A 16,356-nucleotide genomic window follows, 5' to 3' on the forward strand; every position below is an offset into this window, starting at 1 on the left:
TTCATATAAGTTGATCTAACGATTCAAATAGTGTTTGTACCTCGTACATTCATTATAACAGAGTTTTCCCATGTGTTAAGTTTATCACTTATTTTTGTTGCTCGAATCAAAAATCGTGGGCCATGCCACCAGAGGTCTGAGCCTAACGAAACCCGCATCCCACATCCTGGAAGCTTTTTTTCAGTTTGTTCGAGTCTACAAAATTAATTGAAATGATTACTTTCTTGATCTTGAAGTTCCAGTATATTGGAGCACCAAAATATATTGACCATTTTAAACCCAGAACTTAGATTGGTTGCATGTTTACTGTATATTATTTCTCATTCGTCTTCTGCTCAAGTTCATTCAAGCCGAGTAGTGGCATGGCCACATTTTTTTAAATTCAAAAAAAATAATAAGAATAAAAAAAATTCAAAAAAAAAAAAAAAGCCTTTTTAGACTTAGTAATAACTTAGACTTCGTACAAACCATTGTTAAAAAAAAAAAGAAATCGAACCTATCATTAACTTGATTTCGTCCTTTCTAATAATCGTGTGATCGGGTGTAATAACGTACCATCAAAGCATGCATGTAATTAGGTACGGGATTCGTCGATAATACTATTATATTGTGGATATTCAGTACTTTTTCTTCGAGCTAATATACAAAAATGTTAAAGGCATATATATATATATAGATAATTTTGCACAAATACCACCTGAACTTGAAAGCATGTCTGTAAATACCACTTAAACTTTCAATTTTGTATTTTTACCACCTAAACTTTATCAATTGTTGGAATCTACCACGTACCGTTACTTTCCACTCATTTTGCTATTAAAACATATCACTTGTGGGGGCATTTTCATCAATTAACCTTCTAAATTTCCTCAAATCACTTTATATGTAAGAAATTGATAAACCAGCACCTGGCAGAGGGAGGGTCTTTGTTGTAGCAGGATACGAAGGGTTTCATGGAGAGAAAGGAAAACAACCATGTTTGATGAAGCACAAGTTTTGGTATTTAGTATATGCCTAATTTCCTAGAACTTATTTGTTATAGTTGATGAAGCATAAGTTTACTATGGGTGATTTATGTTGTTTTTAAACTTTATGGAATTACCTAAATCATGAATCTATCGTTATGAAAAAACTAGTTTCATATGCCACAAAAAACACAGGATAGTCATCATTTCCCCACCACACAATTATTTTACCCCCTCTAAGAAAAGCAGCAACCAGAATTTTGGTTCACAGGTTGTCCCCTAATCTGCACAATCATCATTACTTTCCATCAATTGGCTTGCCATCCTGCAAGTAAAATGTTTTAGGACTATGCAATCATACCTATAGCATACTCAATGAATTTATGCAAAAATCTAGTAATTTTTTACAAAATTGGGGGTTTGACTTATGCGTCCAATTTTGGCGCCATATTGACTTGGATAGTTTTATTTACGAACTATTTTATTCTAACCAGCCCTATGAAGTTAATTAACAAAAATACCCCCACAAATATAATAACATGCTTTAACAACAAAATAGATGGAAAGTAATGATATGTGGTAGATTCCAACAACTAAAAGAATTCAAGTGGTAAAAAACTACAATTGAAAGTTCATGGTATTTGCACATATGCTTTTAAGTTCATATGGTACTTGTGCAAAATTCCTTATATAATAATAGCTAATAGCAAGAAAAGCCAAGATTTTTGCATGATAATTGATAAATCACGATCTACTTTGGATCGACTTCTAAACTAGTAATTATATTAGGAGATGGATATTGACATGACCCGTGACCTAGATTTCTTAAGGAACAAAGAAGCATGTCCGATTTACCCTGATTACAAAGGTACGTTACGTAAACATGTACATTCCAGTTTCATGATGCTTTCTTTACTTGTCGGTCAAGTGAGCCCCACCCCACCGCTTTTCATCTTTTGCCGACAAAATAGTGCAACACTCCGATTAGTGGACTTGCCCTATTTTTGGTCATAGAAAGAGACAGAGAGGCCATTGAATTTTGATTCCAATAGGGCACAGAACCAATATGTGTGTGTGTGTGTGAAATTATTAGGTTGATTTTTTGGAAATTTATGAGTTTTGAGATTTGTTGACCGAAAAAAAAAATTAATAATAAATAATAAATATTTAACTGTAATCATTCAAGAAGATTGAAATTTAAAATAAACTGATGTTAGATTGCATAGATTATAATCCCTTAATGTGTCCTTAATTGAAAATAATTAATGTACATTTTATTTAATATCTCCCATTAAATATTTAAATTTATTAATATATAAATTTTAATTTATTTTTTACCAAAAAAGAGTTTTTTGATTTATTAATTTTATTTAACATTCTTCAAACTTGAAAGACTCAATTAATATACCTAAATGTTAGTACCAAAATTTGTGTACCAAAATGTATTATATTGAACTAATGTATTTAAATGTTAGTACCGAAATGTATGTACGAAAATATATGCACCGAAATGTATTATATTAAATTAATGTACCTAAAATGTATGCACCGAAATGTTAGTATCGAAATGTATCATATTGAATTAATGTATCTAAATGTTTGTATCAAAATGTATGTACCAAAATGTGTGTACCTAAATTTATGCACAAAAATGTATTATAATGAATTTAATGTACCTAAATGAAGAAGACAAAGTACATAGAAATATATTGTATAACAAAAATTAGTTTATCTAAATTTTACAACAAAATATATTACAATAAATGAAATGAAAATTATAATGAAATAAAATAAAATTAATACATTAAAAATTATAGGAAGAAAAAGAGAAATAATTAAAAATTAAAATATAATTAATAAATGAGGTTATTAATGTATTAAGGGACTACAATTAGATTTTGATCCTACTCATGGTTTTAATCTAAAAGTCATATTTACCAAGGATTAAAATGAAGTTTTCTATAAAAAAAAAAAATACAAAAAACAAAACATTGGTGCTTAATCAAAATTAATGTTGTTATTGAATTGTGCCCATCAGCCCACATATTCGTCTTTGAAGTTTCAAATTATGTGGCTGGCTTCCAGCACTCTGTACTATTTTTCTGGGAGATCAGAACTAACAGCCGATAAAAAATTAGACATTTCAGATCTTTAGCATTTGCATTTTTGTGAGTTGGTCCACAGAATCAAGCAGTGTTTGATTTTGTGGGATGCTTCTAAAAGGTCTTTGTATTATGTAAGACAAGGAAGATATATTGTTGGGTTGGTCAGCATCTAAATTTTCAAGTATGTATGTGCGTGTATAAATATACATGTATTTATACATGTATGGTGAAAGAAGATCGACGTCTTTAATGGTAAGTGGATCTAAAGCTTTTTGGCCACCATCCAGCAATAAAGGATTCCAACATTCTTGTCTAGCATTATGTTTTAATATTGCAGCTGCAGTTTCTGTTTGAAATTCTACTAATTTCATCCTTTCCCGACACTAAATCCAAGGGCATTATTGACTGAGTTGATCCATGATGTTTTCTCAAAACAAAAGAAAATGTGCATTAGTGTTAAGAAATTTATAATCCCATTTCATTAAGGTGTATAAGAAGGTGAGGGCCAGAGCATACATTAGGTTGTAACAAAATTTTATAATGAGAATGTTTTCACATAGACTTTTATAATTGACAGGATCACGTCTTTCAGTTAGGTTTAGGAAAAAGACTTACATAAAACGAGATCATAGTCATCAATTAACAAATTTTAACGTCCCTTCAGTACTAGTTAATTTTAGGCATGACTAAAATACGTAGTACCCGTTCACAAGGCTTATTTTTTGGAATAAATTGGTATATAACCTTTGATTGGATGCAATAATATATGGACAATTTTGGTTAAGCAGCAAAGGGTGATGAAATAAGGATAACTACGGTAATTCGTTAATTAACCAAGGTTTACAGTTGCTCACACATTTTGATTAATTAAGACAGTAAAATATAGTTAGCTCTTTCAGTAATTAATCAACATTTGAATAAAATATGAATAACCGTACAATAGTTCTTTTCACGAGTCCAAATCAATCGATATATGCCTTATAATCTAATCGCGCACAGGTCCCATCTTGCATACCCCCCATGCCCCCCACTACACTGATGAACTTCACAGGCTCCAAATACATCCCAGTGCATTCAGACTGAAAGAAAAGAAAAAGAATTTGAATTTAAAAAAATATAAAACCCCATGCAGGCAAATAATGAGTAGGATGCTTCTGTAGTATCATTTATTTTCTGGGTTATGTCATTATTTAAAAAAAAAACTACTGAAATTTTGGCATCTTACCATTTCTATTTCCAATTCATTTAGACTTAATTACTAAATAACGAAAAATAATAATAGAAAAACTCTGAACCGGTGAGGTAAAGGCCAGGCATATATGCATGTTATTACTAATCACCCGTAACTTCGTAATTTGTTCGCTGTGTAGTTCTAAACCCTAGTAATAGTAATCAAACTGGTAAAAATTTCCGAAAAGGGTGAATTTTGGCATGAATAATTCTTGAATGAGGACAAAAAAATGGAACAATTCCAATCATATTTGTTCACATTATGAAGTTGGCCAAAATGAAATTTTAGCGCAGTTTCTAAAACTTGTTGGCGTGAGTCAATATACCATAGAGATTCAATGTATGTTGGCATGAGTCAATATACAATAGGAATTCAATGTATCAAATATCTTTGTATTTGTATATATATTTCCTCCTTGAGAGAAGAATACAACACAATAATTCAAACTGTGAAACTCTCATATAATTTTACACTTTTATCTTGGCATCAGAGCAGGTTTCAATTTGTCTCTTCCTCAAAAAGAAGTCTAAACCCGAAAAACCTATTCTTGCCGTGTAGCTTTCTTGGCCGCCAACCCACTAAACTTGTTGATTGTCTTGTGTTTTGGACAATCAATCCTACCCTAAACCGAAATTTACTCGGTGCCGCTTTGTGTTTTTAAGCAACATATAAATCATAACCTTTGTCGTGCAACTTGTTCTTGACAATCGGCATTGAGAATCTTAAACCTAAGCCTACCACATCAATATGCCGCAACCACGTGAGAGAAGATAATATTATCTCTTGTTGATCAGGTATCTATCTCTAATGATCAGGATGATTCGGAAAATTCGAGAAAAGTCTTAATTGCGTCTAAAGATCGTGACTCCAATTGGATTATTGATTTCGGGTCTACTGACCACATGTCCTAAGACAAATCTCTCTTTCAATTTATGATTCCTCATCCAAAAAAGAGTGGCATCATTGCCAATGGAGGTGTTATCTCAGTAACAGGGGTTGGTTCAAGTGCCTTACCCCCATCTTTATATCCTTACACAATACCTTGCTTATCCTGGCATTATCAAATCATCTTGTATCAAGCGGTCAAGCTACTGAACAACTGGATTGTATAGTACTAATGTTTTCATTTTTTTTTTTTTTTTGCTTACTTCAACATATCTAGACTCGGGCTATAATTAGGCATGATACTAAGAGAAGGCCATTGTATTATGTCGATGATGTGGCTCCTGGCAGAGTGAATCAAGTACGCAATGGGAATGGTACAAGATGAAGAAGATTTTGTTATGAATCGGCGACTTGGGCATGCCTCATTTAGCTATTTACAGAAGTTGGTGACGTCATTTTTTACTGGTATTTCAAACTCTGAACTAGGGTGTCATGTATGTACTTTAGCGAAGATCATCGAACCTTTTATCCATTGAGTTCCACTAAATGTACTATTATGTTCGAATTAGTGCATTCTAATATGTGGGGTCCCTCCCTAGTTTCAACTTTGTAATAAGGAATTCAATGGTTTGTGTTATTTGTGGAAGATTATGCTAGGATGACTTGTCTCTATACAATGAAACACAAAAGAAATGTTACTACAATTGTTAAGGATTCATCAGATGGTTTGGACTTAGTTTTCACTTCTTATTAAATTGTTTCACTCCGATAATGGGGTGAGTATGTTAATCTCGAATTGTCTAAATTTTTCCAAGAGCCAGGCATCCTGCATGAAACCACTTGTCCTTAAGCACCTCAACATAATGGGGTGGTTGAACGAAAAAATCAACATGTTCTTGAGACAGCTAGGGCACTTCTCATTGAAGTTACTAATCGAATACCCTCCAAAGTGCTAGCAGATCATGTGTCTTTTCCATCTTCTTTCGATCTTACCCCATGTATTATTTGTTGTGTGTCGTATGTTCACCTTCACAAGAATCAGTGTTCCAAGCTTGACCTTTGCAACAAAATGTGTTTTTTTTTTTTTTTTGGGGGCTTTGCTCCACCACAAAAAAAGGCTCCAGTACTATCATCCTTCACCCCGTATACTCTATGCCACTCTAGATGTCACATTCTCAAAATACGAGATTTTTTTTCTTCTTCTAATGAACTTAATCATGTCCTTTAGGGGAGACTGATTTGTATATGATGACGAGGTTCGAAGAAATAATTACCGAACAACAGCCGACTGTAGATCAGCAGGCAACCACTGAACAGCAGTTGTCTAATCAGTAGAAAGCCATCGAACAACAGTTGTCTAACCAACAAGCAACCACCGAACATAAGTTGTCTGATCAACAGGTAGCTATTGAACATCATTAAGCTACTTATCAACAATAACCTACTAATAAAAAATAGTCACAAGCTGTCGGGCAGCAAACCAGCTTGTGAGGCAACTTTTCCTACAAACTTGTACACACTAACGATTCCATGGATACCCTGACGTAAGTATTTCGAAACCTAGTACATGATCTAATACCGATGTTGTTGAGCATGCTTATTAGTTGCCTCCACAATAGAATCGTGGACAACCCTTTAACATGTACTCTTTAAAAGGATATGTACAATGTTCAATTGCAAAGTATGTATCTACTCTTTGATTGTTACCAGCATATTGTGCATTAGTGAAACAGATAGAGGAGATTAAAATACCAACAAGGATGGAAGAAGCTCTTAAGGATCCAAAGTGAACAAAGGAAATGCAAACTGGGATTGAGGCATTACAAAAGAATGTTACATTGAAGGTTGTTTCGTTTCCAAAATGAAAAAGACCAGTAGGATGTAAATAGATGTTTACAATTAAGCACAAGGTAGATGGGAGGATTAATCGATACAAGGGGAGATCAATGGCCAAGGGATATACACAAACCTTTGGTGTCGACTATCGAAAAACTTTTGCTATCATTCGAGTATTGTTATCTCTAGCTTTTACCTTGATTGGCCCTTGAGATAGTATGATGTAAAAAATGCTTCCTTAAATGGAGATTTGGAGAATGAGGCGTATATGGATCTCCCGTCTCGGTATAGCGTGCCAAATTCCAATGGAAATGTATGTAAACTTTAAAAAGCTTTATATGGCTAGCAGTCACCTAGAACATGGTTTGGGAGATTTATTCAAGCCATGAAGAGATATAGGTATCTACAGGGAAATTCGTACCATACTTTGTGCATCAAATGGAAGGATGGTAAAGTGACATTGCGTAGTATATAAGTAGATGGTATAATTGTTACAAGTAATGACATCAATGAGATTGAACAGCTACAGGGATACATGTCTTCCAAGTTTTAGATGAAGGATCTAGTGGGACTTAAATATTTCCTAGGAATTAAGGTTGCTCACTCTCAAGAAGGTATATACTTACCACAACGTACATATGTACTGAATCTTTTGTGTGAAATTGGTGTGTTGGTATGTAAACCGGCGTATACACCCATTATGCAAAATCATCACCTTTCAATTTACCAAGATCATGTCCCAACTAATAAGGATTGATATCAGAGGTTAGTGGGAACACTGATTTACTTATCACTTACAAGGCCTAATATTGCTTACTCTGTAAGTGTAGTGAGTGAATTTATGCATGCTTCAAGTGAAGACCACATGACAGTAGGCTCCTACGAAAGGTTTAATTTTCAAGTAATATGGACATATGGAGGTAAATGGATATATTAATGCAGGTTGGGTTAGAAATATTACTGATTGGCTATCTACATTAGGGTACTTCACATTTGTAGCCGAAATCTTATGACCTGGAGAAGTAAAAAGCAAAATGTTGTGGCTCGATCCTCTGCGGAAACCGAGTATAAAGAGATGGCACATAGTATCTATGAACTCTTGTGGCTTCGAATTTTACTCACGGAAATAGATTTCAAGCCCAATGAGCCTATGTTTTTATATTGTGATAATAAAGCAGCACAAGAGATAGCCAATAATCTGGTACAACATGATCAAACTAAACATGTTGTGGTGGATCGACATTTTATCAAGGAGAAGTGGGATATTGAGTTAGTAAACATTCCATTCGTGATGACAGAAAATAGCTAGCAAATGTTTTAACACATGCAGTGTCCACAAAAGTGTTTCATGACTCACTTGACAAGTTGGATTTAGGCGACATCTACGCACCAACTTGAGAGGGAGTGTTGGCGTCAGTCAATGTTGTAAGACTAAACTTATCAAAAACGTAAGTTAAAAGATTAAGATCATGAACCACAAATTTATAAAATCACAATTCAATAAACACAATAACAAACTAACCCGTAAAAATAGTAGAAGAAGAAGCCAAACCAAACTTCTAAACAATGCACATTCTCCTCTCTTGCAAAACCAAAAATACTCAAACTAACAGCAGGTCTTAATTCAATGTTGAGCGTGTATTTTGTGAGAGCAATAACCACTATTTATAATAGATCAATCCTAATCATTCTCCAATTAGAATCACAATAGGATACCAACTATGAATCCAAATCATATCGTAATTACAATCTTACAGGAATTACGATAGTTTTAAACTTTCTAGTAAGACTTTTCTATGTCAATTGAAACACTACAACTGACTACAATATTTAGTTTCATACTCATATTCTAACAAATGCACCATAGGGATTCAGTGTATGTTGGCGTGAGTCAATGTACCATAAGAGTTTAATGTATGTTGCCTTGAATCAATGTACCTAGAATAAGGATTCAATGTTCTTATCGTAGAAATTCAATGTACCAAACATCCTTGTACTTGCATATATATTTTCTCCTTGAGAGAAGAATACAACACAATAGTTCAAACCGTTAAAGTCTCACACAATTTCACTTAAAAAATTAAAAAATTAAAAAAAAAAAAAAAACTAGTTAATTAAGGGGTCATTTGATAACCATTTCATTTTCATTTTTTTATACTGAAAAATTGTTTGGTAACTACCTCATGTTTTTATTATTATTTTTAAATGAAAACTAAAAAACAAAAACTGAAAACTGAAAGCCAAATTTTAAAAACTCAGTATGGTAGTTTTCACTTTTTCATTTTCAATTTTCATTTTCTTGAAAAATTATAACTCAAAGTAGTTATCAAACGAGCTTTCATTTTTTTCAAAAAAGTGAAAACAAAAATTGAAAATTAAATTATCAGAGGACCCTAAGTATGTCAACATCACAATAGGTTGCCATTTTTCTCTCATAAAATAAAGGGGCATATTCAGATTATATGAAAGATTTTAAGTATTACTGCTGAACTATCAAACGTTACACATTTATATTCCACTGCATATGAAGCTGACACTCCTGGCAAGAGAAAACAGAAGAGAAGGTAAAAACACACACAATAAGGGGTAATCCAGCAGGGTTTGCTTTAATGGCAATGACATAAATGGGATGTAGCTTTCATATTTTTTGTGAGGATAAAGGAGTTTTACGCATAAGCCCCAAGTTCTTACGGAATCACAAAACAACAGATGCACCAACAGAGACAGAGGGAAAAAGGGCACATTTAAGAGACAACCATCTACCCATTCTGCATCACATCCTCATGTCCCAGCTTTCCAACCATGCAACCAAAGGCAAACATGTTTCCTCATTCATGGTGTGAAAGATAGTAGTTGTGATGTGGGGGAAGAAAATTATACCGAGTACTTTCTAATATTTCTCACTTCTTGTTCCTTCTATTTTTTTGTGATTAAGTATTTTCTCCATCACACTATTAATTAAATAAGTTTAAATCATTTTTCATTTAGATCCTCAAAACACTCCTCTAGCAGACGAGTTATCCAGGAGTCCAATTTGTTTTGTGAATAGTAGCTAGCCATGAGAGAGAAATCAACTTTGCTCAAATATGTGCCCTCTCTTTCTCTATTTCATAAATCATTTAATCTCATTAAAATTAATCAAATAGGCAATGTTAATTAAAACTAGCTAGAGATTGTTGGAGTAGCATTCTTAGAAATTCAAGATGTCTAACTATAATTAGTTTTGGATAATTTTCTAAAATGACCAATTCACAAATTCTAATTCTTCAAATGATGATTTTTTAGTATTTCATCGATTTGTTGTCAATATTTGACTCCTATGTCGTCAATATTTGAAGGTATGTCGTCAAATATTTAATCAATAAATAGTCTAATTTCCAATAATTTTGGTTTGTGTCATTTAGTGTCCAACTTAACCAAATTTTTAACAGCATGCCGCTGTTTAATATCAAACAAAGTTACATAACCTCTTTTGACCTTATTTTATTAACATACCAAAAATCTTACTATAGCCATCTAATGTGGACCACCATTCGCTTTATATGGATGGTTAATTCATGTAAAATAATCTTCCTATTTATATCAGGCTGTACTACCATGCTCTCTCATCATCTATCCACACCTGGTTTTCCTCAGCTCTCTCTCTCTCTCTCTCTCTACTGCATTTGTACAGAGGCCAATTATTCTATTTTCTGTATACATTTCTCCTCCTCACCCCCCATCCATGGCTATCTTCCTGTTCCTCCTGATTCTTTTAGTCCCTGCAACCAATGCTGACTGGCCACCATCACCTGGCTACTGGCCAAGCTCTAAGTTCAGGTCTATGAGCTTTTATAAAGGATTCAAAACTCTCTGGGGTCCTCAGCATCAAAGCTTAGACCAAAATGCATTAACAGTCTGGCTTGATAGCACCACAGGTCTCACACCGACTTTTACTTCATATTTTACTGCTTCCTGAATTAGCAGGGCACCTATTGAATTTGTTTAAAATTTTGTCTAAATTCTTGTCCATTTTACTGAACAGGAAGTGGGTTCAAATCAGTTCGTCCATTTAGATCCGGTTACTTTGGTGCCTCCATTAAGCTTCAAACTGGTTACACAGCAGGAGTCATAACAGCTTTCTATGTGAGAAAATTTAAAGAACTCAAACGTGCATGCAGATGGGCATATTTTATGCCATTTAAGGAATTGAAGCTTGGTTATGCTAGTTGACTAAGACAGTGTGTCCTACCCTTTGCATGCGTTTCGAATCCCCCTTTTATATATTAGAGTAGTTTAGAATATCATTTTGTCAAAAAGACCAATTGCACCCCATTTGAATCCTTCTCCTATTTATTAACGTAGTTTTGAATATCTGTTAGAATGGTTTTACAAGTTCTAAGCAAAATTGGGTGTTCTAGATTAAGTAAATGCCTGGTGAATTGATCAAATAGTATTATTGCAGCTTTCAAACAGTGAAGCTCATCCAGGATACCATGATGAAGTGGACATTGAGTTTCTTGGAACAACATTTGGGAAGCCTTATACTTTGCAGACCAATGTTTACATCAGAGGAAGTGGGGATGGAAGAATTATTGGCAGGGAGATGAAGTTTCACTTGTGGTTTGATCCCACTAAGAATTTCCATCACTATGCTATACTATGGAGTCCCAAGGACATAATGTAAGTTTTCTAACTTGAAATCAAAGAGTAAGAACTGTTAATCGGAATATACTTGAAATCAAAGAATGACTTAGAATTATTAATCTGAATAAACTTTTACCAGAAAATTCAGGAAAGAAGCCTTCTGTAATTAAGGGCAGGGTTCGTATTCATCATATTATATTGAAAAGCTTTAATGATAATTTTAAAGTTGAAACAATAATATGACTGCGCCAAATCATTTCTTACTTTATCTCTAAAATAAAGGAAAATCCAAGTGATTTGACAGGAGTAAACATAAATTATAAAAAGAGACCAATATGCATGTACAAACTTGTAAGCAACGTAAGAAGTCAGACCCGATCAGTTAACCTAGTTGATCAATTAGCGTGAACTTTCTCTTGTTTTCAAGTTCAAATTTTTATCATTGTTGGTATGTATACAATCTTAAGAGTAAAACTTTTATGTAACTGTTGTATATCATTTTTGTGTATGTTGCTCTCTTGTCATGTGATAAATAAGTTATTCGTTATCCTCAATTATGTTAGTTTGAGGGCCCCATATTCAAATATGTTAAGTACCGTAAGGGGATGTCATTTCCCAAAGAAAAAGTTTCCTCCATTATTTTAGTCTTTATAAAAAATTTGACAAAAAAAAGTGAAGGAAAAAAAAAAAAAAAAACTAATGAAAAGAACTTGAAAACTTTGAGTTTTAACAATAAGGACAACATAAAAGATAAAGTAAATAGTATCATGATTGACTTTTTAGTGTAAAAATGTGATTTTTTGTTAAAATAAACAGTACCGAAAGCATTTCGCTAAAGTTCCAAAAAAAAAAAAAAACTAAATATAATAGTCCAAAGCCATTGGTTCCTCTTGCTGGCCACTAATTAAGCTAATAATAAAATATATTCGGAATAGTAATTAACAGCCATATTTTTCCAAACGAGAACTGTGATGTTACCTTGTTGCTGGGTTTAATTATCTTATGTTTAAGTTAATACCAGATTAATTATTGGTACAGATTTTTGGTTGATGATGTGCCCATAAGGAGGTATGCTAGGAAAAGTGTTGCAACATTTCCCTTAAGGCCAATGTGGGTTTATGGTTCAATTTGGGATGCCTCATCTTGGGCAACTGAAGATGGAAAATACAAGGCAGATTACAGATATCAACCATTTGTTGCCAAGTATACCAATTTCAAAGCCAGCGGTTGCTCCGCCTATTCCCCGGCTTGGTGCCGCCCAGTGTCCGCCTCTCCCTTTCGGTCTGGCAGGCTGACCCGACAGCAGTACAGGACCATGAGATGGGTTCAAACCAACCATTTGGTATATGACTATTGCAGGGACCCCAAGAGGGACCATTCCAAAACACCTGAGTGTTGGGGCTAAAACTGATGATTGTCATATGCTTCACAGATGGAAGTTCCCTCATATTTTTCACTTCACTTAAGTGCATCCTCTTTTTTAATTTTATGGTTTTTTTATTTAAAAAGAAAGAAAATTGTGTGTGAAACTGCCTTGAGATGGGTCATTACTTGCCAAAAACATTTGGCAAGGAAATCTGATCATCCAAGGCTTTAAAAAGAAAGTTTGTGTGCCCCTTTTTATTATGGAACATTTGGTCTACGTTTTATGTTTTCCATTTTTTTTTTTTTCTAGCGGTGGCAATTTCAAAAAATAAAATAAAAATGAAAATGGAGGACATGGGTTCTGAGCAAGTGTGTGCAGTGTACTTGCTTTTTATTTAATTTTATTAAAATCTCATTGCTCAGAAGCACTTGTCATTTCCTAATAATGCAAAAGAGAGCAGATTTTTTTTTTTTTTTTTTTTTTTTTTTTTTGTATTTTTCTATGTGTCCTAATGACTGCCATAGAATTCGGGGCACTTTTATATATAGTAGGGTTGAAGGGCATCGCGTTGTTTCGGTCTAATATTGTATTGTTATTGATATAAGGTAGGGCTGAAGGGCATCGCGTCGCGTCGCGTCGTTTTGGTCTAATATTGTATTGTTATTGACATAAGGTAGGGTTGAAGGGCATTGCGTCATTTCGGTCTAACATAGCATTGTTATTGACACAACGGAAATTATAGATAAAAGCAATCATGAACTATCACTCTTGAATAGAATTTTGAAACACTAGAGAATTAAGAAAAGTCCTCGAATTTTTATTAATAATATGAAAGATTACAAACCTAAGGCCAACATAACCTATTTATAATGTTACGTAACCCTAGAAACCCTAGGAATCCAAATAGCAAAGGAATTAAACAAATAACAAAATATTTAAAATATCTAAAAATATTAAAACCCAAATTAAACGATATAATTCACCAAATTTCGACTGGTCTTATTTTTGAGCAACGAGTCTTGTAGATCTCGTTGTTTTCTTCGAATTCATACGTAACGGACCTAAAACTTACATGCCAAACAGAAAGCTACGTTAATTCAAACAACATGAAAAGTCCAAAGCATTCACTTCAGGGATATAGCTGTAGCAAATAATCAACTAACCCTTGAATTTCCATTTCTCCATTTTTTTTTTTTATTAAATGCCACCTCCTCCTTATAATTTTTCTACACCTAAAATAAATCCATTTTTGTCCTACAGTAGTTGCATGGAGAAAAATTTATACATAGTATTGTATTATTCGATCAAAACGTCATATGACCATGAATCTATTCCATGAAACTCCTATAAAAGAACGTCAAACAGGTACATTCAGTGTGAAAACAGTTCCCAAAACAACTTTTAAACTGTGTGGATCAAGTAAACTGAACTCATATGAAGGCCTCAGCAAAGAGTGAAGAGATAAGAAACCAAAAACATGGGAGTCACTCTGAGATGTGAAAAACTGAAAGATCATTACGGCAAGCACTACAGCTGGCTGCTGTGATATTTTCAGAGGGGCTCTATATTCATCCCCTTACCACTACCACCAAAACATTGGAACTGTCTTGCACTAGATGTGTGCCAGAGATAAGATATTTGTCTTATGGAGTAATAAACTAAAGAATATGATATTATGGGATAATAAAAAACAACCAAATAAGAATGGCCATCACAAAAATATATGAGAAATGCTATAAGCAATCGCCCTAGCTCACGCGATTCAAGTACAGCTCTAAATATTGAAGAATTTCTGTACAAGCGGAGATATAATCATTTTTATCTATAACGCTCATCAAGTAATTTATATGTTAATATTAAGAATTTCTCTACAAGCGAAGATATAATTGTTTATATCTATTGGCACAGAAGATTTTCTCAAAAATATATTGATTTCCATGAAATTGACATGATATGCTAACAAAAAATGACATGGCTTCTGCATCTTACTTCACATAAAATTAAGGGCTTAGAAATATTGATACATCCCTTCACATAAATTCTAGTTGGCATAGAAATAGTGATACATCTAGTTGCATATTATACTAGTGGATCATTTATCTTCACATATTGCCTCATAACCAGATCATGTTCACTCTTACATAGTTGTGACACCCACATGCCATAGGGTATATGAAGAAAAAAATGCAACGGCTATTGAGAAATACATGGTATCACGAAACTATGTACCACAAAACACAACTGATGTAGAACATAATCAAGGAGCAGTTTGACAATAATCTTAAAAACATCAAAACGTAACATTTACAGGTCACAAAATGATAGGTTGGTTTTCGTACCTATCTTTATTGCTTTTTTGTTTTTGAATAAACTATATTATTTATACTAAGGGATATGGGGTGATTTTAGCCTTACAATGAGCTAGCAATAGTGTTCAAATTCCCCCTGAGCGAGGTTCGAACCTAAAACCTCTCACTTAGAAGTGAAGAGCAATATCTTCATTGCTTTTTAGACAATTTTTGTGTCATATCCTATTTTTATCCTTTGCTTTTCATTAGGTTTTTTAAATTTGTGTTCTCAGGCAAGAAAATTGAAGTTAAAAGCTAAAAGAGCATTATAGAGATTGAAAGACATTTTCCACCCTGGAAGCAGAGGTTTGCTGTGCAGATCAATCAAGTTGGAAGATTAAACTATGCTTTCTCGGAGCGAACCAGATGTTAAGCCTTATATGTTTAAAAAGCTCTAGATGTCTAGTTTTTAGAGAAATTTTACTCTTCACGATTCCGATTTTTCTAGAAGACATTATTGCAATTATAGTGCAAACAGCGTAGAATGAAGATTTCCTACAGATTTGCGATTATTGTCGAGATTTTGAAGATTTAGTAGCATCCAAGGCACAAGGGGAGACACCACATTAAATGGAGGAGTATTTATGTCTTCTAATCGAATCATAAAAGTTGAAAGATGCACAAAATTAGATCAACGACTCAGATAAATGTTGATTAACCATTCCTAATTGGGGTCTAGCGAAACTAGAGTTGAGGTGTATAAAAACTTTTGGTTTGCTTTTAAGATTGTTGTTCATATTATTATCCAATAATACTTGAGGAGTCTCTCATATTTCTTGGTGGATTTCATATTCTTACCTTCTAAGTTATTACTTCATTTCCTTTGCATATCGCATTGTGCCAACAAATAAAATTGAGTTTAAATACAAGGGGTAGCTCACAATATGCTTGGGAGAACATGTTTTATTCTTTTTCTTTGGTGGACCCAGAAAACATGTTTCTCTCAAGCCATCAGTAAGACATTTGAAAAGGATTAAGATCATTGAGAAACAAT

At 33.5% G+C, this 16,356-nt stretch overlaps 1 protein-coding gene across 1 annotated transcript; it reads left to right on the plus strand.

Annotated features, from left to right (window-relative positions):
- Positions 1 to 10,650: 10,650 nt before the first annotated feature.
- On the plus strand, positions 10,651 to 13,447 carry LOC137746198 (probable xyloglucan endotransglucosylase/hydrolase protein 32). The gene is made up of 4 exons (XM_068486273.1): positions 10,651 to 10,939; positions 11,047 to 11,147; positions 11,467 to 11,684; positions 12,687 to 13,447. Exons 1-4 carry the CDS (start codon positions 10,747 to 10,749, stop codon positions 13,051 to 13,053), a joined length of 879 nt encoding a protein of 292 aa, XP_068342374.1. The 5' UTR covers positions 10,651 to 10,746; the 3' UTR covers positions 13,054 to 13,447.
- Positions 13,448 to 16,356: the final 2,909 nt, after the last annotated feature.

This window comes from Pyrus communis, chromosome 9 (assembly GCF_963583255.1).
Source record: "Pyrus communis chromosome 9, drPyrComm1.1, whole genome shotgun sequence".
Taxonomy (NCBI): domain Eukaryota; kingdom Viridiplantae; phylum Streptophyta; class Magnoliopsida; order Rosales; family Rosaceae; genus Pyrus; species Pyrus communis.

Excerpts from the sequence above, each read along its gene's own strand:
- LOC137746198 (XM_068486273.1), top strand. The coding sequence starts at position 10,747 with ATGGCTATCTTCCTGTTCCTCCTGATTCTTTTAGTCCCTGCAACCAAT. Across the intron at positions 10,940-11,046 it reads CTGGCTTGATAGCACCACAG|GAAGTGGGTTCAAATCAGTT; the intron begins GTCTCACACCGA and ends TTTACTGAACAG. Across the intron at positions 11,148-11,466 it reads GAGTCATAACAGCTTTCTAT|CTTTCAAACAGTGAAGCTCA; the intron begins GTGAGAAAATTT and ends GTATTATTGCAG.